This window comes from Vipera berus, assembly GCF_964194415.1.
Source record: "Vipera berus genome assembly, chromosome: Z".
NCBI classification, from domain to species: Eukaryota; Metazoa; Chordata; class Lepidosauria; order Squamata; family Viperidae; genus Vipera; species Vipera berus.
This window is the reverse complement of record NC_138205.1, coordinates 111,828,850-111,851,576: the sequence shown is the minus strand read 5'-3', so window position 1 is coordinate 111,851,576 and position 22,727 is coordinate 111,828,850. Positions and strand designations below refer to the sequence as shown.

Below are 22,727 nucleotides of genomic sequence, written 5' to 3'. Positions count from 1 at the left end.
CAAATGCCCACATAAAACAAGAAACCTCTTCATTAAAAACATAGGTACCACGTGCTGCTACCAATTTAACAGACTGATTGTGTTTCACTGTTGCATAAGGCTTTCTTCAATAAAAGCATTTCATAAGCCTAGTTACTTAACTAGAACTTTTTTTTAAAAAAAAAAGAGAACTCCACCAGAAGCAAGCCAAGATGTTCTGAAACAGTTTAGGCACAGTCTGGTAAAATAGCTGCCAGAATCACCAGGAGGAAGAAGAGGATCATTTGTCTCGAGACAAGACAATTTCTGCCAGGTGCATAAGGGCATCTCTTTCTGGAGATGGTCTAAGCTTGCTAATCTCCTTCACTGCTTCATGACAATAACGCTGGGCGAGGTAGGTTGTTTGCTGTATGCCACCGCTCTTAAGAAAAGACGAAAATATTAAAGGAGTTAGTGAACCATACAAAGCTGCTCCTTTCCCATCTTGCAATTGGTTTTGTGAAAGTTTAGCTGACTCTTTTTTAGAACTGCATTTTATAGATCCATACATCTTGAAGGTAAATGTAGACGTAAGCTACTTTGAAATGTTCCTTATCTCCAATGTGCTTTATACTACCATGGATGCCATGATTTATGAAAATGGTCCTTGAGTCTTAAACAACACACAACTCATTAATATGAAAATTGGCAGGCTGCTGAGAGTAGCTTGTATAAATTACCAACACAATATTTACTTGATCCACTTTCAGTATTATCATCTGTCAGATCAGTGTTTTTCAAACTTGGTAACTTTAAGATGTGTGGACTTCAATTCCTAGAATTCCCCAGCCAGTTTGGTGGCTGAAGAATTCTGGGAGTTGAAGTTCACACATCATAAAATTGCCAAGTTTGAAAAATACTGTGCTAGATACACACCTCTGCAGGAGCTAAAGGCAACTTATATGGGAAACGTATATATCACTTCCCTTTATCCCATACAGCAATCATTTGAATAAGACTAGGCTAAAGGAAAATGATTTGGCCCAAAGTCATCTTACGAATTTTCATGGCTAAAGATGATCTTGAATTTGGGCCTATTTTCTAGTCCAATCTTTAATTACTACTCCACATTGGCTCTCCATGAACATTCAGATTCTATACAGGAATCTCATGACTTTAGAATCAGACACACAGGATGTCAATGCCAGCATGATGTGTTTTTCCTAACTACTAAAAACATAAAGAGTAGTCCTTGCTTAACAACTGACCTATTTAGTTATTTTTTGAAGTTACGACAATATTGAAAAATATAACCAGTCCTTGCATTTCCAGTAAGCAGAGTCAACAGAGAAGCTGATAGTAAAACTGCAAGTCACATTTCATGATGTTTCGCTTAATGACCACAGTGGAAGTGAAACTGTAAGCATCGTGGTTATGTGATGTCTCACTTAGCAATAATGTTGCAGGTCCCAACTGTGGTTGTTAAGTGAAGACCAGATGTACTTGAATCAATGTTGTATCTATTGATGTTTGGTCTGCAAGGAAAAGTGAAATCACAAGAGTATACCAAATTTTCTTTAATGAAGGTTTTGTCTTACCTGTAATACAAATTCCTGGGCACGTTGGATATCACCTGGGTAAGTGAATCGCCTCATTATCATGGCATTAATTTCTGGGAACTAGAACAGAGAAAATATTATTGCCCCCATCCTAGACAGTTCTTTGCATACTGATACAATCTAAATGCAGGCACAGCTGCATATGAATATTTTTGTAGCTGTTGGATATTTTTCTTCTTATGATACAGAATTTTATTGGAAGCAATCTTGCTGAAGAAGCCTCTCGGCATATTGAGACTTTCAAATGCAGATAGATTAAGAGATTATGTTATCTGACAGTTCTTAATTTGCAGAAAAACAAAGTAAAACTGAGTGGATGAACTGAAAATGTCTGTTTCACTTTAATTCAAGGAGCCAGAATGGATTATAATATATTTAGGAAAGAAATGGTCACTTGAAAAAAAAAACAAATATAGCAGTGGATTCTATATGGAATTTGTGCGTATGCATGTGTGACAAATTGGCCCAAAAGTTGGATAAGAATTTTCTTTCTTTTTCCACAGTGTAATTTGGCCAGGACTTACAAGCTTTAGTATCCTTCCTATTGATTACAATAAAAAATTACTCTTATTCAAATCTTTGCAGTCCCCTGAATTCAATCAGGTAGCAGGCACAACTGAAAGGAAGTAGCTATCACTTTTATATTAGTTTGTGAATTTTTCATATGAGATGCAGTAAATGGAGTGAATGATTTAGCAAAATAAGGACAAGTAAAATTGATTTCACATCTAGGGTTTGACAGATATTGGCTTAGTGTGTTATATAAAAGTAAAGGTTTCCTCTTTCGAGTCGTGTCCGACTCTAGGGAGCGTTGCTCATCTGTTTCTTGGCCAAGGGAGCCAGAATAATCCAAAGACATTTCCATATCATACGGCTAGTGTGACTATATGCCGAGGTGCGTGGAACATTGTTACTGTCCCGCTGAAGTGATATCCATTTATCTATTCTCATTTGCATACTTTCAAACTGCTAGGTGGGCAGGAACTGGAGCAAGTAACAAAAGCTTACCCCACTGCATGATGCCTGGGTCTCAAACTTGGGCTGTCAACTTTACAGTTTTTAACTGTATGTTATATACAGGAAGGCAATGAAGTTTGTTTTATAAAAGCATGGATAAACCACAAATTGAGAGCCAGTTTAGCCCAGTGGTTAAAGAATCAGGCTAGATGTAGGGAGACCGGGAGATCTAATCCTGCCTTGGGCACAAAGTGTCCCTTTAGGCCACTCACTCACTTTCAGCCCTAGAAGGGAGGCAATTATTTCTGAAAAATGTTGGTAAAAAAATTATAGGGATCTGTCCAGGCAGCCTTTAAGAATCAGGCACTGAACCCTTCCCCCCAATTAATATAAAAGTTATATCCAACTTCCAACTACGTAAAATCATGGCACATTCAAACCCAGACAGATATCTACCTTTAACTTTTAAGGATCCAGTCAATAAACCTAACCATGCCTTGTGTTGCTAATTTGACTTAGGATAAATAGAAATCAGTTACATCTTCCTTATTTTTCTTCAAAGCATGCATACACAACAATACTTCTAAATTTTAGCATCAATAAAACTCAACTAGACATGTAATATCTTGGGAAAAAGTAGAGTCTCTGTTGTTCATACCTTCTGGCAAGCAAATAAGACAGGTCCAGTGGCTATTCCAAGTTTAAGGTCCGCTGATGTAGGCTTTCCTAGCTGTTCAGAACATGATGTAAAATCCAGCACATCATCTACTAGCTACAGTAAACAAAGAATATACAATACAAAGTTTACAAGATATCCTTGCAATGATCTAAGTAAAGCATACGTGTATAAATGTTACCAAACCTCCCCCTTTTAATTGATTAAAAATTCTGTGTCTTGAAGTCATCATTGTTATATGTTACCTGAAATGCTATCCCAAGATTTTTTCCATACAGATATGCAATTTCATGAACTTTTGGATCAGGGCAGCTTAGTACAGAAACCTGAAAAGGAAAAAAAGAATCTTTGGTTATTTCCCATTATTCATATGGGCCAACAACAGAGAAGCAGACATCAATAACTTCATTCTGTCTAAAGATCTAAAGAATTTTGGGATCAGACGGACAAGAAATAGAGATATCTTTATATCCAAAAATGGATTAATTTTGAAATATTTAATATATTTGCACATATAACTGCAGGCTAACACATATAATAAGATTATGGTTGCAAAATGATTTGTTAGTTTTACAGTCATCATCAAATTTCATTGTAATATAAGCAGAAACTACAACAAATGCTGACAGACCCATAATTAACCATCAGTTTTATTAACTTTTCTAATATTCTTTATCTATCAGACAGCTAGGTTGATGTATAATCACAAAATAACCAGCAGGGCAAAAACCTATGTTATATTACAGAAAGGTTAATATGACAGATGCTGGGCATTATGTATTTAGGGTACCAAATATTTTGGCTTTAAACTAGCACTTTAAACTGTACTTGTAAAATAAAGTAGAATCTTCTAAGTCAGGGCTTTTCAACCTTATCACAGATTGTACCACTTTTAGGACATGACAATATTTGAGTACCACCACTGCTTAGCAAGGTGTCATAAAAACGTGATGACTAAAAAAAAGGGGGGGTGGGATTTTCGGTTTTACTGATTAGATTCATTTGTTGTTATAAAAATGGCTAGTTTATAATATTATGGAAAAGTAAAAAGTTGAGGTTCAATGTTAATGCTTCCTTCTATTGCAACAGAGGAAGTCTGTTCTTCTCTTCTCCCCCTCACTTTCCCCCCCATTTTCCTCCCCACTGTATCCTACTATTTGCTTTTGTATTTTTGTATTTTATTCTATAATCTAATAAAATATTACAAACTGTGGAAAAAAAGTACAGTTTTAATTTCTTCGGTGGCTATTCCTTTGCTGAATCACTTTCCCTTTGCACTAACAAATGTATGATGAATGTACCCATGTGTATTAATATGCACCACTACCAGCTAGTTCAGGGGTCTTCAACTTGGCAATTTTAAGACTTTGTGGACTTCAACTCCCAGAATTCCTCAGGCATCATGGCTGTATGAGGAATTCTGGAAGTTGAAATCCACAGGTCTTAAAAGTTGCTAAGTTTGTAGACCCCTGAGATAGCTGGTCAGCCCTTCTTAGCTCTCTTTCCACAGAATAGTAAGAATGCGCACGCACGCGCGCACACACACACACAAATCCCTTCCCTGTACCCTTAAAGGCACAGCAATCAAGTGCAAAGCAAGAAAGGGTCACAAAATAAACACATAAACTCCCTGATGTTTTTTTTAAGCTGCCTCAGGGGTGTCAATGTGGCAATTGCGAAAAGCTTTAGCTTTAAAATTAAACCTATTTACCTTCAAAGAAAACTTTCTAAAAGCCATAGACAGACTCAAGATAAGAGGTAAAACTAATTAAATTTGTTTAAAGGGATTAAACCTACAGAAGCCAACACTTTGGACTCATTGCTAATCTAAAATACAGACTAAAATATTCCAATAACCAAAGCACACAAAGGAGCCTCTGAATTACAAAACACTGTAAAAACTACAAAAATCATTATGGTAATCCAGTCAAGCTGCCAGCTGATCCAGAACTAAATAAACCCACCTCCTTTCTGACATGCCGGCTTTTCATTTCATCAGCGCTGATTGCATTCTCCTGGCTGGAGAAAACGAACCAGGGGACCTTTTCTTCCAGCAACAACTGCTGCTTCTCTGTCCCTATTTCCTCCTTACCAGCTGACCTCTCCTTCTCTTTCCCTGTTGTCTTGTTTTGCCCCCTTTCCTGCCCAAACCACCTCCTTTTATAGCCTCTCCTGTGCTTCCCCCCTTTTTCTTCAGTTCACCTCCAGGTCCTGCTACTTCTGGAAGCACCAATGAGCTGGAGCCCTGCTGCCTCCTGGGGCTTCTGCCAGCCCAGATAGTCCTGCAGCTGCAGCTGCCTCTTCCTCATGTTTGACTCGCTTTGGCTCATTCCTCTCCCCTGCTACACTGGGCTAGCAGTCTTGTACCACCTGCCATGTGGCAAAGTACCACAAGTGGTACACGTACCACCGGTTGAAATGCCCTGTTCTAAGTTATTCCAAAATTGCGCAATCTGCTCTATGAAATACACTTCTGAAAAATATTTGCACTTGCTCTATTTTTCACGATAAACTCTATCCAGAATTCACTAAGATATGAATCCCTGTGGCGAGATCCTCCCCAAGCATGCAAGAAAAAAAAATGGTGCTTTCTACCAGGACCTCATTTTCCAAGCATACTATTGGTTTAAGGATTTATAGTCAAAGTTCTACACTCATCTAATACTAATTTTTCATCTAGTACAGGGCTTGTATTTAATCCTAGATTAGGAATGCCTATGATCAGCAAGACAGGACTGAGGCTCCATCCATTAGATTGCCCATATATGGTCTCTCATTGCAGGCAATGTTTAGTGCAATCTGTAATCTTTTAAGGTACTGTGTAATGTTGGTTAAACCCTGGCTTATATAATGGATTCCTTTATTATTATGTGGATTAAAAAAATTGGGAATATCTGTTTAGTATTTCTGCTGTCTTCTTGGAGTCACCTGAAATAATGCAGCACAAGGCAAATCAGAAACTTCAAAGAATTCCATTTACTGAAGTATTAAGTAACATCTTGATAGCACAACTGTAAAACCATTATTTGCTCAATCAAATTATTTCAATGTCTTCTCTGAAACTGATGAAGCAGAAAATTAAGTTCATCATAACTGCTTGGTATTTCAAATTCAGCTCCCATTTTTTCATTAGGCTTAATGTATCGGTTAAGTTATTTTCTCTCTATTTTTCTCTCTGGAAAATGAACCGAAGATACCACTGCAGCCATTTTGTCAAAGCCTTTAGATTGATAAGCTTGTTGAAAAAATGGATCAATCTTCTAATTCCTAATCTGTCTCCTCCACACATTAAGATAAATTAACAGAAAAGATGGAACGTACATACTGCTTTACAGCTGTGTGCTATAAGACTTGCAGTCTTCTTAAAAGTTTTTTCGAGGTAGTGAGAAAATCTCTCATTTTCATTTTCTTTGGAACCCAGCTGAAGAAATTCACCTGTAAGAGGTAAAAAAGATCAATAGTTTTAGCAACTAATTGCCAAGGAAATGAAAATTCTGTTATTTCTAGGTATGTTGCTAAAAAGCCTTACCACGCACCAGATCTTCAATCACTTGCGTTATTATAGAAAGGACAGTTGTGTTCCCAATACGTGCTAAAACTAAAGATGCTGTAGAAAGGATGAAATCACCAGCTAAGACTGCCTGGAAAAGAATAATTGATTTTAAAATACTCTATTTGGCACCATTATTCAATTTACAGATTTGCATACCATTTTTTTAAATACAAATCAGAGAACTTACCAACAAATAAATCTGGAAGGCAACATCAGAAATGCAATTACAAAGAACTTTACACACTTTATATTTTTTCCTCAAGTTATATAAAATGTTTTCATAATTCAAATTTAGAATAGGTTTGCCAGAATGATAAGACAACGAGATTGGAAAGCAATTCTAGGAGTTGAAGTCCATACATCTTAAAGTTGCTAAGGTTGAGAAACACTGCTTTACATTCCTAGAAACTTCATCTAGTTCCTTTGTCTTGAGAAAATTTAGTAACAGGGTTGAGGTGCCACTCTTATCTTCTGCCAAGAGGAACCTTCTTTATATTAAATTACATCAACATCTATTATCTGCACATAGCTAAGACGACTGAATTCCCTTATATATGTTTGTGGGAGTGTTAACTGCATATACAAAGCTTAACTGAAACACTTTGGCATCCAGCCAAGACCTAGAGTTGTCTTTCTTCGAAAAACAAAAATTAATATCTGCTTTCAATTATTTCACTTTCCTCCCTAATCCTCTTCAATCAACCTGCTGTGATCTTGTTTCTTTCCCAGTCCCTGGTTAGAGACCTCTGGGCTTATCAACAATCAACAATCCTTCTGGAATACTTTACGTATTTCGCTGATTGTTGATTTTTCTTCTTTGGACATATATTTTGTGTCTTTCTTGTGCTGTATTGCTGCATTTTGTGTCATGCAGATTAAAGTAGCAGATAACTCAAGTAGCATTCCCACATCAACAATACTTTCTATAGTTAAGAAAAAATACTTGCCTTCCTTTCCCCCCAGATCTGATTAACAGTAACTTTTCCTCTTCGTGAATTAGCATCATCAATTACATCATCATGAACTAGTGTTGCGGTATGGATCATTTCTGCAATTAATGCTACGGAGCGCTGGCTTGCCTTCACTTCTCTAAGATTGAGATGTGGGAAGAGGATAAGAAAAATGTAGCATGTCAACCCTGTTAGAATAGCTTGAACAATACATAAAAAGACAGGTGATATCTAGTCAGATTCAAAAATTTGGGAGACCATGCAAATTCTTGCCATATCCAGTTATTTTCTGTAATAACTTTCTTTGAACTTATCCATTGGCCTTAACAATTGCCTTTCCATTCTTCTTTCCTCAACTTTGCCTCAACAGTTTTGAAATCAATTATCCACCTCTACATCACATCACATGGCAAATAGGCATGTTTCAATTTGCTAATTTACTAACATTTGTTCTGCTAATAATGAAATGGTATTCATGAGTAATATTTTAGAGCTTGGTAAGTTTATAATGAAATATCTTTCATATTTAATATAGAAGAGGAAGTATAAAATTAAATTTGAAAAATAATTACTGTAACTCGGCACAGTAGCACAGGGAACGTACGTAGTGAGAAATTATTTTCTTTTATTCTAAATAAGAGACATCCATTAAATACAAGATTGAATATCTGCTAAATCTTACTGTCATTATTTGCTTTTGTATGGGAACAAATTTTGGCTGTAATAATTAAAAAATAAAAGATATTTACCCAGAATTGTTATGATGAAAATTACATGCTCTGGCCATTAGTGCCACAATAATTGGTCGAAAGGCCTTCCCTTTACCATCAAAGTAATAGTCACACATTTCTTTAAGTTCTGTAGTAGAAATCCGTAATTCCTGCAGAAAGTCAAACAAAGCCTGTTCTATATCTGCAAATCTAGATTTGCTTTATGACTATAAAGTCCCATCTAAAGAATGATCTATTAGAGCTTTTTACCCTAGCTCACCAAAAACATATTTACCTTTTTAATATCATCATAGAGATTTTTTAGGTCTTTCCCTCCAAGTTTAAAAGGATCTTTGTATTGTTCATCACTGACTGCTTTACCAAAGCAATGAGTTTGCACTGTTGTATGTTGAAACCTAGCAAAACTTTTTGGGGAAGAAATAAAATATTAAAATAATCCCTGTAACTGAGGCAATTTGGTCATCCCTGCTCAGAAGGATAACTCTATTGCTATCCTGAATAATTGAATTTTTAAAAGAAAATACACAAAAGGAAATAATTCTTCAAGCTAATCTACAAAATTATTCACAAACATTATCTATCTATTATTCAGTCAATACTGAGAAGCAAGAAAGATGTTAAGTTTTCTAAAATCATTAAGTTTGAAGATCTTGGGTGCATCTTGTGCTTGCATTAAGCACCCAAGATACCTTCAGAAGCAATTATTTTCCCATCCAGCAAAATTACTAGTTTTGAGTCTTATACTCCTATCTTGCATTAGCCACATCATAGAAAAAGACTAGCTGTTTGGATCTATAAAGTTATCAAAACCCTAGGAAAAATAGCTTAGGCATTTTATTCAAATGTACTAAGTTATTATCTCTGCGAGGGACATAGTTTTTAAATCTGATATATACATAAAATATTGTACCTTTGTGTGGGCATGCATATGGAGAATAAAGCAAAAGTTGTTATGTTGTGTTAAATTAAACAAATGGAAAAAAGCACTCCATTCTACATGGTTATTTTCTTTCCTCTAAAACAGGAGAGCAAAAAATCTAGCGCCAAGCTACATGCTATACAAGATATGAAATTGTAGTCACTGTTCCCACTGCATTAATTTCTTATCTTTGGTGATGTATACCAATTATTAGTAAATCACCACGAAGTACCTTATATTACCGGTATGCATACATATACATATGTGTACATCATAAACATAATAGCCAAAATTGCAAGTGATCACCCAGTTTCACAAGATTTTATCTTTCTCATTCACTATTTTGTAAAATTTCAGGCAGAAACATCACATTTCATACAATTACCTATGTGATTCTGGCTATTTTAATTTTTAATTTGAAATTTAATAGATGAGAATATTTGCTCTGGTGGCTTCAGCTGCTATATTAACTTGCTTACATGATGATTCTCAAAAGGTCTTATATATCAGTTTAATGGTTTATAATGAATATTTAATTTGTGTAGCTGTCAAAAGACAGGGAAAAAGACTAAATATTATGATGCATGCAATTTAATATCTCAGTTACATCCTTCACAGTCAAACTTTAAAAGATACTGAAGTTACCTACTTTAGTATGACTACTTTTATAATGTATACAGTAGAAAGCTTTCAACTTACCGCCAACATATACTATACATTTTTGGAAAAAATAGACACAGTCTTTCCCCTAAAAAATTAGTTTTCTGCAGAAAGAAAAAAAGGATATTTATTTATAACCCACTTTTTAAAGAACTACTTTATGCATAATTAAGAAGAGTTACAAAAGTTACTACGGATTCTCCTCAGGTTAGAGTGGCAATTGCTAAGCACATTGATTTGTGCTTTAAATTGTAAGCCGCCCTGAGTCTTCGGAGAAGGGCGGGATATAAATGGGAATTAAAAAAAATTGGAATCAAAATTTCTGTTGCTAAATGATATGGTTTTAAAGTGCGACATGACACAGTGCAACAGTAATCCTGAAAGTTCCAGTTGCCATCATATTCCCAGGACCATATTAGTTAAGTGAAGACTTCAAATGAATGTGACATGGTAAGAGCCGGAAGCCCCATGCAAGCAAGCTGATGCTTAAATGTTGTGGTTGATGCTTAAATGTTGTGGTTGAGTGTGTGGATGTTGTGTGCAGAAGCCATGAGAGCAGATGAGTTGGTGCCACTGATGGGAGGAACAGGAGCAAATCTTTATGTCATCTTTATGACAAGGCATTTTTTATTGCAAACATACTAAAAGGGAAAAAGACAGAATGAGGCTAGTTGACTGAACAAGATTAGAATTCCTAAGTAACCCCATCTAGATTAAGAGGTCAGTGGGGTTTATTAAACAATTTATATGCATAGGGTATTTGAAGCTCAGCAAACAAACAAATCAGCACTCTACAGATTTCCCCCCTTATATCCACTTTTCTGCAGAGATGTTGAGTAGCATACAAGTGGTCGACATACACATAATTGGGGAGGAAAGTTCCCTGGATTTGTTTTAATGAGTTTTAGCAACAGTAGAAGATAAGGCAGGGAAGCATAATGAATTTCTTTCATTTGGAAAACTTTGTAAAGAATGTTACTAGATTAAGTCTGTAATAATGGCGAATATCTGTAGCTCAGGTATAGGATGAGGGTGAAGGTTCATTGTCCAAGCTTGTGCATTGGTTTCAAACATTTCATTACCTAGCCTGGTAACGAAATGTTTAGATTAAATCTATTCATTTCTTTATTTGTTTTAGATTACTTATGAACTCCTCCCATAATTTCTCCTGAAGGAATAGTTTTAACAAGTATTGTGAAAATGGGTTCAGATATCTAAAAACGAAATGCAGTGGGCTGAGCAAAACAAATAAACAAAAAAGCCCATTTCATCTCTGACATCTTGCACAGGCCAGTAACTTGTGAAATGATGAATCTGGTTGAAAGACAGTTTTCTCAAAGTTAGGTGTGTGTTGGAGCAACAACAATACTTTTTATCCCACTTTTTTATATTTTGGCCAACTTGTGGTGATAAGCATACCTAATATCCATGCCTCGTATTTACCAGCCAGTATGGGCCATTGAGAATAATGCCCATTGGCAGATCATTTAATATTTCCAATTTGTAAGCCTTTTAAGATACCTCCAAGAGAAGCAAACAAGCCACATTTTGCTGCAGTCTTACACCCTAGCCTAGCAGGATTATGCAGCAGGAAATACTGTATTTTCTTTTCTCTGGCCTGTGCTTACTGGCTCCGCAACCCCTCTTTAGTCATTATCTGCCATCCGGTGCCCTCCAAATGTCCCAGGCAACATCTCTCGCCAGCTGCTCCCCGACACTTCTGCAGCGCACTAGCCGGGCAAGGCGCTTGGGTAACTAACTTCCTTATTCAACGCCTCAAGCTAGGAAAACGCTTCCCTTTCCGCTCCTCGTTTTCTCTTCCTTCCCTCGCCACTTCTTAAGAATACCATCCCCCAAGCGACAAGGGATACTGGGTTATTACAGTCGCCCCATATCTCAGGGCATCGGGGTCGCTTCGGTGGCTCGCCTTAGCAGAAGCCATTGCTTTGCAAGCGCTGGGCTGCTTCTGGAGGCTCCCAAAGGCGCTCCCCCCACCTCAGCCCGCTTCCTGGTGCAACTCCTTCCTTCACCCGCGCTTTGGGCTCTCTCCGGGATCGGCTCCTCCGCCGGCGCCAGCGATGGCTGCGCCCATTCATTCCCTTCGTGACCTCCATTCGCCCCAAGTGCAGCGCTACTTACGGCTGTCTTCAGCATTGGCGCCACTAGTCCATCGCCCGGCTGCTGCTTAGGGACGCCGCCGCCGCCGCCACAGCCACCGCCACCGCCACCACCACCCAAACTGCAGCTTCGTAAGCTGCTCAAGAGTCTCGCCGTCCGGGACGAAGCGGCGCACGAACAGCAACAACAGCGAGGCCGACACCAGAGCGCCATGGCTTCCGATTCAGATCAGGCGAGGCCGCCGCCTCTCGCTGCCGCTGTTCTGAGATAGGAGTAGGCCCACCCCGCGATCGCTTCGTTTGCGACGGCGGCAGCGACCCGGACGCGGAAACCCCGGCCTTGGGCAACGTGAGTGTGGTTATGGCCACGCCGCCTCCCGGAGCAATTTCCAGGAAACGCTTCGGAGAGACTTATGAGGAGGGAGGGAATGGCGGGGTGGTGCAAGAAGAAGGCGAGGTGGGATCAGTCCTCCCATGATTCTCTGGCGAAAGACGGAGTCGTGATTAGATCTGGATTTAACTCGGCCTGAGTTGCCCCCAGCCATGGGCGAGGCTGGTACCAGCAAACGGCCACGTGAATAGAATCGCGTTCTTCTGTCACACGTCACTTAAGATTTGTATTAGAGAGGTGGGAAAGAGTTAAGTCTGACTAAATATATTTCTAAGAAAAGATGGTTAGAAGGATTGTGTCACAATGATGGATGAAGCTCATCTTTGGGATCTTTTAATAACACCACTTTTAAGCGTCTTTAATAATGTAATTTAATAATGTCAGCGTCTGCGTCTATCAGTGTAATTAGGAATTAACTCTTGGACACAAGCATACCTCGTTGATTCTGTGCTGGGCCACTGCCCTAGCCTAGCCTAGATCCCCTAGCCTAGATCCATAAGTAGGTAGGGCATTCATAATTGCGTATCGAAAAGAGGAAGGAGAATGTTAAAAGTTTTTGAAGGGTCTGAAATTCTTACATCTGTTGATGAAAAAAAAGGAAATGGATGAAGCAAGGTGTAAAAATTAGACCAAATGTTTAGTCGTTTAAGATCTGCAATTCAGACGAGATCTTGAAAGGGAGTATATGTGTTAACTGAACTCCAAAAAGTATTGTGCTAAAAAGGGAAAAAAGATAACTGCTGTTTATACAGGGAAGGGGAAAACATGGATACATTATGATGATAAACATGACAAAGAGGAAAAACTTAACAGAAAAGGGAGAGAAAAGATCTATATCGGGGGGGGGGGTCCCCAGCCCCTGGTCTGGGAACCAGTACTGAGCCGTGGCATGCCAGCAACTGGTCTGCACAAACAAGGAAAGCCCCATCCACAGGATGCAGGCAGCACACAAAACCATGCCCCCTCCAGTCTGTGGAAAACCTCTCCACGTAACTGATGCCCAAAAGGTTGGGGACCTCTGATCTATATAATAACTATTGATAGCATTATAAAATTAATTAAAGGTTAACATTAAATGTAGGCCACACAGAAACATATTTCATCTTCTCATTTTTAGAATACTCTTCAAAGATAATTAATAAATTCATACCTGGATCCAATCCTTATAACCAGTAGGGTAAGTTTTTTTTCCTATTTGCATAAAATTATTTTGAAAAGAATTAAGTTCATTTTTAAATTATGAGAGTATTTCTCATTTAACATCTGGATGAATTCATTCTTCAAAATGGGATATTCCAGTTCTCAATTCTAACATTCAGATATGTAAGTTATATAACTTACATTTTACTTTTAAAATTATGAATATGGTTGAACGGTTGGCTTGTGTTCAACTATTAAATTTCTTAAGAATCCCAAAATTATAGGTATTCCTATGGTTACTTGACCATCTAGATCACATTTTGTGGTTAGTTCATGTTAGTATATTGCTAGATTACTGTCTCAATCACCATCATTCTTTTGTCTCATAGTGAGGCAGACTGTCTCTTAGATCCTCAGAGTTGAATTCATTTAGTGAAGCTATGTCAAGGTAAAAATCAGCATCTTAAAAGGAATCCAGAATATGAGCACAGATTTTTTTTTATAAACTACCCAATTTCCATTTGGTGATATGATTTTTATGCCAGGAAACTGCTAATTTGCTTGAATTGATAAATAAGAATGCTATTTAGTGGTAAATATAGCCAAAACATGATACAGCCACTGAAAATAACATCAGGAAAGATTGCCACTGGTGGAGAAATTGCACATCAAAATAATTGATCATTGAAATTTGGAAATACATGGTCAGCCCATGACCATGATTATTTAACTACTTTGAGAGAAGTAGTCCTTGGTTAATGATTGTGATTGAGACAGGAATTTATTTCACTAAGTGATGTGGTCATAAAGCACAACATCAAGTCACTGCACTACTTAATGACAGCAGTTTTAGCACATCTGATTGCTATTGTTAAGCAAATCCCAGACCATCATTAAGCACAATGTCACATGGCTGCCATTTGTGTTGCTTATCAGAAGCCTGCAGTGATGGTTGCAAATGATAATCATGACTGTGGGATGCTGCACTGTTATAATTGTTAACTAGTCACCTAGCCTGCGTTCATGTGATAATAGGGATATTATGGCCAGAACATTGAATATTGGCTGTAAGTAACATCCGTTCTGCACCATCCAAAGTTTGAACAATTGCTGAACAAGTGGTTGTTAAACTATGAGGTATTTGGTCTACAGTGCTCTTTGAAAGGATATCAGGAAAATGGAATAATTGATTTAACAAGAATAATTGATTGGACAGGAAGGCAAATAAAGAAGTAAAATAAAAATATTAAACTTCCTGATAACAACCTACATTTCTTTTTTTAATAAATATTAATTTTCTGTTTTTACAAGCAAGTGCCTAACAGACAACGTGATGACTGAGTCTATTAGTGATTCCGTGGTACATGTAAGCTTCTTCAAACTAAATCCAATATTACACCCTCCAGTACATCCTCTCTTCTTCTGGTAGTAGACATTTTTCCACACTAAGCAAATACAATTCTTATTGTTGTGAGTAAATATACAATTGCCTATCAGCATTTGTTAGATTTTTCTAATAGTGTCAATAATATCAGTTTAGAATATCTTTTATAACAAAAGCATATCTTAACTGCATTTGCACTCAATATCCATTTATTCAGTCTATATCCTATTTTTGCTTTTTTCAATTTTAATTCCCCATCCATGTTCAAAATATCCCAATCATTTATAATTTCAGAACAAGTTATTTTTGGGTAACCAAAAGCTTCCTTTATTCAAAGTTCTTAGCATCTTCTTATTTCCCTTTTCATGCCAAGATATTATATTCTGATTACAAATCCTATCTATCTAGTTATAACAATACTTCAATTTCCAGTCATCTATTCTTAACCATATTCAAATATCTAATTGGAAATATAATATCCCTTCTAAGAGGTCAAAGCTTTTGTTTCCTTCAGTCTTATTCTAGCTTTCTTCTTCCTTTGCCAATTAACTTTCTGAGTCAGTGCATTTGGATCATCAAATAATTATTCCTCTATTTTGTGTATATTATTTGAAACAAGAGAAACAATTTAGTTAAAGTATTTTTGGAAGACCTTTCCTAGCCTTTTGATATTCATTAAACCAGGGGTGTCAAACTCAATTTCATTGAGGGCCACATCAGCATTGTAGTGGCCCTTGGCAGGCCGGGTAGGTGTGGGCAGGGTGGGTGTGGCCTACTGGGTGGGGGTGGCCAGCTCTACATCATTCGCATCAAAGGTGCCAATGGGGGCCTGGGCAAGAGTGGGACAGATCTGAGGGTCTCTGGCAGAAGAAGATGGGACCAGGGCAAGTGCCACTGGAGGAGCCTCACTGTTCCTCTCAAGCCTTGGGGGGGGGGTTGGACGGTGGCACGGAGGTCAAATGCCCAGCCCAGCCATCAAGCACCCATGGCACTAAGCCCAGCTCCACTTCCCCAAGGGGGCGCCCAGCTGCACTTACCTCCTCCTCAAGGTTGCTGCTGCTGTGCTCTCCTTAGCCAGGTTGCTCATGATGGATACGAGGGCAAAGTCAAGAGGGAGGCCTGCTCCCTCTCCATGTGAGGAGACCTGGCTTTGTATCCAAAGCTTCCTTAGCAATAGGATCGGAGACCCCCCAGGATAGGCCAGGAGGAGGGGGCAAGGGGATGGTGAAAGGGAAGCAGGGCAGGACTAAGGCAGGACTTCCCTCAGACCCTTTCCTTTCCTTTCCTTTCCTTTCCTTTCCTTTCCTTTCCTTTCCTTTCCTTTCCTTTCCTTTCCTTTCCTTTCCTTTCCTTTCCTTTCCTTTCTTCCTCCCTCCCTTCCTTCCTTCCTTCCTTCCTTCCTTCCTTCCTTCCTTCCTTCCTTCCTTCCTTCCTTCCTTCCTTCCTTCCTTCCTTCCTTCCTAGAACAGAGTGGTAGGAAAATATTTGAGATGAGGGAGGGGAAAAAACAGGCAAGAAACGCAGCTGGGTAAGTGTCATCCTTTGTGAGGAATGAAGAAATGCACCATCGCCTGGAAGTGGCCAGCACATGGCCCTCGCCTACTTCACATATCCGGCTTGGTGGGTTCTGGGGGAGGGGATGCCATGAGCAGCATGAGAGTCGATGTTACCTGCACAATGCTGCCCAGCCCCCAGCCTGCCCGGTTTTGGCAGGCAGTGGGGCACTTTCCTGACAGTGCCGAGAGGCTGAGCCGGGTGGCATGAATCTGAAGAGAAGCGCAATACTGCCCAGCCCCTAGCCTGCCCAAAATAGGCAGGGCCATATGCTGGCCACTTCCAGGCGATGGTGCATTTCTTCATTCCTCACAAAGGGTGATACCTCCCCAGCGTGCGCCCAGGGGGCAGTGCCGATGCGGCAAGGGGCGGTCCCTCACTGTTTCCAGCTGGCCTTGTGGAGCTAAGACTGAATGTATTTCAGCATAGATGACCACCACGAAATTGTACATTGGCTTCCGGCTGGCCAGGGCCAGGGCCAAGGCAGCGGGGGCTGTTCCCTCACTGTTTCCAGGATGGCTTCGCGGGCCACATGAAACCACTTCGCGGGCCGGATCCAGCCCCCTGGCCTTGTGTTTGACATGTCTACATTAAACATAACCTGTATTTCTTTATTGTAGCAAAAAAGGACAAAAACTGCAGTACCAGAAATCCTTAGTTTTGCTAACAAATTGCAGTAGCATAATCTTGAAATACTTTGAGAGCTACAAAAATAGGTTGATAGTCCTATACATTCTGTGGATTGCCCATATCTGATTTAGATAAAACTTAATTGAGGTCTCTAATGGACTGATTCTTTTTTAAAATATAATTTTTATTGAATAAATTTTTACAAGATAAAAATAATACAAATATTAAAAAAAAACCAAGAAAATCAGAGCAATGAATAATTAAGAAAAAATAGAAAAAGAAAAAAGAAAAAGATTATAAAGTAGCAACTTTCCATCTTTTTGACAATAGTTATAAATGCATTTTTATTTTATTCTCTCTCTCTAAGGTTGCATCTTAATTTCCTTCTTTCATACACTACCATTTCTAATCTTCAAATGCATAAAATTATGTTCATCTGCTCATTTTTTTCAGCAAAAAGTCCATAAGGGATTTCCAATTATTGACAAAGTTGATCTTTTTCTAATCAAATAAGTTAATTTTGCTATCTCTGCTTGTTCTTCATCTTCATCAACTAGTCCTGCTTATTTTAGAATCTTTCCATTTTTTGTCCATATAATAAACTCTCTAAAAGATTATTTTAATATGATTTTTAAAACAAAATAGTATTTTAACTGATTTTTCTTGGCTGGTGAAAAAATAATGAATGGAAAAATGGAATTGTTATTTGCTTATATATGTATGAAACTAAAACTGCAAGGAAGTTGTTTTTATAAATGTAAAGACTCACAAATAAAGCTTTATTTCATTGTGAATATCAATCATATTTATTTCCTTGCAGACTTGACCGTGATTTAAGAAAAGTTGCGGGACTTAGTATGTCTGGCTGCTGGGCAGTTTTGTGGTGGCTTTCATCGTTAACATTGGTATATCATTCTGGGTGTTACCTCATTGACACAATTGCTGCAAGTAGTTTTAACCACATGCATAATTACATTAATGCATCAAATTTGGATCAAGATAATTGTGAAAAGAAAGTGAAATTAACCACTTTGGATGAATGGAAACTTTCCACAGAAATGTTCACAGGTACTTGTATATCCCCTGACAACATGCACATATTTTTGTTGGAAAGAATTATTTATAACAGGGACTTTATCTGGATAAACAATTTGCCTTAGTGCTATTCCAGAGTAGTTGCTATCTTGAGAAAGCTGTGCTGATGAAAATTAACAGAACTGATTACCTTATTCAGTCTATTTCAATGAAATTTAAGCATGAATTTGGCTTGGCTTGGTAGCCTGTTTTTATTTATGATTAATTTAAAACCTATGCTATTTTTCAGAAATATTCCTCCTACTGTCTCCTAACTAAGGAAAACATGTGTTTTTCTTACAGTGTTGACTTTATTTTTTACACAATCTAACCTAGGTCAGTCAGTTTTATTGGACTATTGGGCATATTTGGAACGTTGATAAATTGTGGATTGATTGTTGCCCAAAATGGCTGCTTTGGGGAAATTTGATTGTTCAAAAAATTGCTACCATTGTAGAAGCAACAAGTCACAATCACACAGAAACTAATGGGATTGCTCTTTGAACAATCTGCCTTTCTCGTTCAACCTTTCAGAGCAGTGAAGGTTGGGCTGTTATTTTTACTTACTAAAATTACCTATTGGGTCCATATAGAGCATCAATTCAATCGTATATCTAAACGTAATGCTGGGGAAAATGTTTTATTTTGCAATGCTATACTTTTTATTTTAAACAATCTATTGAACATTAAAAATTAAGCCAAAAGACATCTCCTGTGGACATCTGTGGATACCAGAAGAGTTTTGTATGCTTTTACTAAGGCATACTGAAGTGTATGCCTTAATAAAAAATATTGCTGATTGTGGATTTTGTAGTTCACAATCAGAAATCTGCAAAAAGTCATTAAGGGTGTTGTAAATCCTTCTCTTAGGCATGACCTCTCCAGTGAACCTGTGATCTAGATTTCCTGGGGACTAATGCAGGACTCACCTAAGAGAAGGATTTAGGAGCAATTGACCTTTAACGGCTTTCTGCCTGCTTAAAGAGCCTATTCAGATTAAGAAAAAAATGAAACCACCCTGAAGGACATTCATGGGATCCCTTTATTAATTTGCTCAGACTGAAGAAGCTATTTGGACAAGCAGCAAAACATTTCAAGCCAGAAAAGAAAAGAATCCCAGTTGCCATGACTCAGTTTCTAGACAATCAGAAATCTGTTGTTTTTGTTGCTATCTCTTTGGAATTCTGTGAAATTAATTTGCTTTTCCCCTCTAGCTACACTTCCCATTGATCACATTCAAGAGAATTATGTTCGTGAGGTTCAAGATTGTATTTTTTCTGTTGGATATCCTACACCATTTAAATCCAGAGTTCTACTTGTAGCTGTTTCAGAGGTCAGAAATAAGTTTTTTGAATACAAAATTGCTGTTTTGCTCTGCGGTTGAGTAGAAGAGGAGTTTATGAACATATAACTCATATAAATATGCATAAATATATTACATTCTTCTACTTCATTCAGTCTACCACTTGAGTGTCAGTGGACATTCTCCCCATCATTCAGGACACAAAAAGATTGAATTGCATGATTCTATATTCAGGGATATGAAATCACTGGAAAGTAGCAAGTGCGTTACATCAAGTTAGCCCATTGGTACATCATGATTACTCTTGTCCACAGAGGATCTTCTCAAGCAAAGTTGCTAAAAACTGCTGGCACAGTTTCTCACGATTCTGAGGTAGAAAATAAATAAAAAGTGAAGGGTAAGCCCTTGAACAGATGTAATCTGTTTTATAAATATTGGATTTTTTATTAATAAGAAAAAAACTTGCATTTTGCCCCACCAACTAAAAAGAAACAAAACACAAAATCATGCAATTTGGCCTTGACAACTTCACATTATTGTCTTGCCTATTGTAAAGCTTATGCTCCAAATATATATTAAGCGTGGCCCTTAGATATTGCAAGACTGCCATAAGGGCTATGCATATAAATGCTCTAATTCTTAATATAGTGTTTTTCAAACTTGGCAATTTTAAAATATGTGGACTTCAACTTCCAGAATTCCTCAACCAGTCCACACACATTAAAGTTGCCAAGTTTGAAAAATACTGCTTTAATTAATAGTATCTAAACCTAGTACTAATTCCACCAGAGTGAGATGTTCAACCTTTTGGTGCCATGGAACTTGTTAAAAAAAATCCAGAATCCATGATCAAGAGCAACTCTCTAGTTACAGAAAATTGACTGCGTTCAAATGAATTTGTTTTCCTTTTAATCCTGGTAAACCATCAAATTGTTGCAGAACCGTATGATATTTATAGATCCCAATTTGAAAACCCTATTCTAGAGATCCCTTAGCTTTATTGTCATACAGGTGTTATTCCTTATCCCTTTCTGGTTTTTGAGCTAACTGTGGTTAGCATTTCACCAGCCCTGTCATTTTGAACATAAGTAATCAGCACCAAAAGATTGTTTACCATTAGTGTTAGAAGCAGCTTTGCCATTATCATTGAAGATATTGCAAAGGTGTAATACTAATTAGCAACTTGGATCAAAGCTTAAATTGTACAAGGAAACACCTGCAAGAGGGTGAGCAAATAAACACTTGAGCTGAAAAAATATCCCCAGTCTTTTCAAACATTGATACCATACCAGGGTTTTATCTTTAATTATTAATTGGATTCAGAACCACAATATAAATATATGAGGGAGTATTACCCATGAAAGTTTGGTAACAAATTTAATATAGCCAGAAAAACAACCAATTTGATGCAATCGTAGATTTGGGCAATATTACACTGAAAATGTTAGATGTTCCAATTTCATAAACCATATCTAATTTTTAGTATAGTATTTGATAATTAATTAAAATGAATTGTCCAATATCACTAAATTGGACACCTCTACTTTATACTGAATTCCACTGACTAAATGGAATTGCATAATGGCATCCCCTTTTGATGTCTAAATGTGTACTGTCTGAAGCTGGCAAGATAGTAAATAGTACTGCTCTAATCAGAGAAAGGTGCTGGTATACATTTAACAAATCCATTCCAAATTGAAGCCTGGAAAAGAATAACTAAGAATCTATTAACTTGAAAGGACAGGAAGAAGTAGCTTCAAACCTTGATGATGACCCAGAAATATGACTTGATTTCTGTGTTCTGCAGCAAGTTGATTTTCTGCATGTAGTAGTAGTAGTAGTAGTAATAGTTCAGTTGACTGAGTTTCATCCTTTATGAATAAAAGTTTTATATAATAATAATAACAATAACAACAACAACAACAATAGGTTGGAAGGGATCTTGGAAGTCATCCAACCCCCTGCTCAGGCAGGAAACCCTATACCATTTCAGACAAATGTCTCTTCTTAAAAACTTCTAGTGTTGGAGCATTCACAGTTTCTGGAGGCAGGTTGTTTCACTGATTAATTGTTCTAACTGTCAGGAAGTTTCTCCTTAATTCTAGGTTGCTTCTCTCGGATTAGTTTCCATCCGTTGCTTCTTGTCTTGCCTTCAGGTGCTTTGGAGAATAACTTGACTCACTCTTCTTTGTGGCAGCCCTTGAGATATTGGAACACTGCTATCATGTCACCCCCTCACCCTTCTCTTCATTAAACGAGACATACCCAATTCCAGCAACCGTTCTTTATATATTTTAGCCTCCAGCCACCTAATCATCTTTGTTGCTCTTCTCTGTACTCTTACTAGAGTCTCAACATCTTTTTTACATCGTGGTGACCAAAACTGGATGCAGTATTCCAAGTGTGGCCTTACCAAGGCATTGTAAAATGGTATTAACACTTCATGTGATCTTGATTCTGTCCCTCTGTTAATGCAGCTTAGCACTGTGTTGGCTTTTTTGGCAGCTGCAGCACACTGCTGGGTCCTATTTAAGTGATTTTCCACTAGGACTCTGAGATCCCTCTCACAGTTAATACTATTGAGCATGTACCTGTGCATTTGGTTTTTCTTGCCTAAATGCAGAACCTTACTTTTTTCACCATTTGCTAGATAGTGCCCAATGTTCAAGTCTGTTAAGATCCTTCTGTATCTTAAGCATATCTTCTGGAATCTTGGCTATTCCTGACAGTTTGGTGTTGTCTGCAAATTTGATGAGTTTCCCATCTATCCCCTCATCCAAATCATTGATGAAGATGTTGAAGAGCACTGGGCCCAGAACAGAGCCCTGGGGCACCCCACTACAACTTCCCTCCATGTAGATGCATCTCCATTGAGGACCACACACTGAGTACGTCTGGTCAGCCAACTACGAATCCATCTGGTGGTGATGCTGTCTAACTCACATTTTTTTATCTTATCAAGTAGTAGATTGTGATCTACTTTATCAAATGCCTTACTGAACAAGTAAATTATATCCACAGCATTCCTCTGATCCACTAATTTTGTCACTTGATTAAAGAATGTCTGGCATGATCTGTTTTTGATAAACCCATTTTGGTTTTTGGTAATGA

The 22,727-nt window shown here is 37.8% G+C and overlaps 2 protein-coding genes across 6 annotated transcripts in view; one reads left to right on the top strand and one right to left on the bottom strand.

The window, feature by feature from the left end:
- Nucleotides 1–61: 61 nt before the first annotated feature.
- On the bottom strand, nt 62–12,415 carry PDSS1 (decaprenyl diphosphate synthase subunit 1). The gene is made up of 11 exons (XM_081344362.1): nt 12,163–12,415; nt 10,063–10,127; nt 8,719–8,848; nt 8,463–8,593; nt 7,707–7,852; nt 6,740–6,847; nt 6,536–6,645; nt 3,456–3,536; nt 3,193–3,306; nt 1,557–1,637; nt 62–400 (listed from the first exon to the last, which is right to left on the bottom strand). Exons 1-11 carry the CDS (start codon nt 12,352–12,354, stop codon nt 260–262), a joined length of 1,299 nt encoding a protein of 432 aa, XP_081200488.1. The 5' UTR covers nt 12,355–12,415; the 3' UTR covers nt 62–259.
- Nucleotides 12,264–22,727, top strand: part of LOC308677714 (protein adenylyltransferase SelO-like) — a 42,030-nt gene continuing 31,566 nt past the window's right edge. Inside the window, exons 1-5 of one of the 5 annotated variants that reach the window (XM_081344356.1) lie at nt 12,264–12,489; nt 13,649–13,708; nt 14,983–15,037; nt 18,060–18,307; nt 19,528–19,646. In XM_081344356.1, coding sequence (XP_081200482.1) covers nt 18,097–18,307; nt 19,528–19,646 — 330 coding nt within the window. In that variant the 5' untranslated portion in view covers nt 12,264–12,489; nt 13,649–13,708; nt 14,983–15,037; nt 18,060–18,096. Of the gene's footprint in view, nt 12,490–12,564; nt 12,779–13,648; nt 13,709–14,982; nt 15,038–18,059; nt 18,308–19,527; nt 19,647–22,727 lie in introns of those variants that run through there. The other 4 variants (XM_081344355.1, XM_081344354.1, XM_081344357.1 and 1 more) reach the window with 4 other exon arrangements.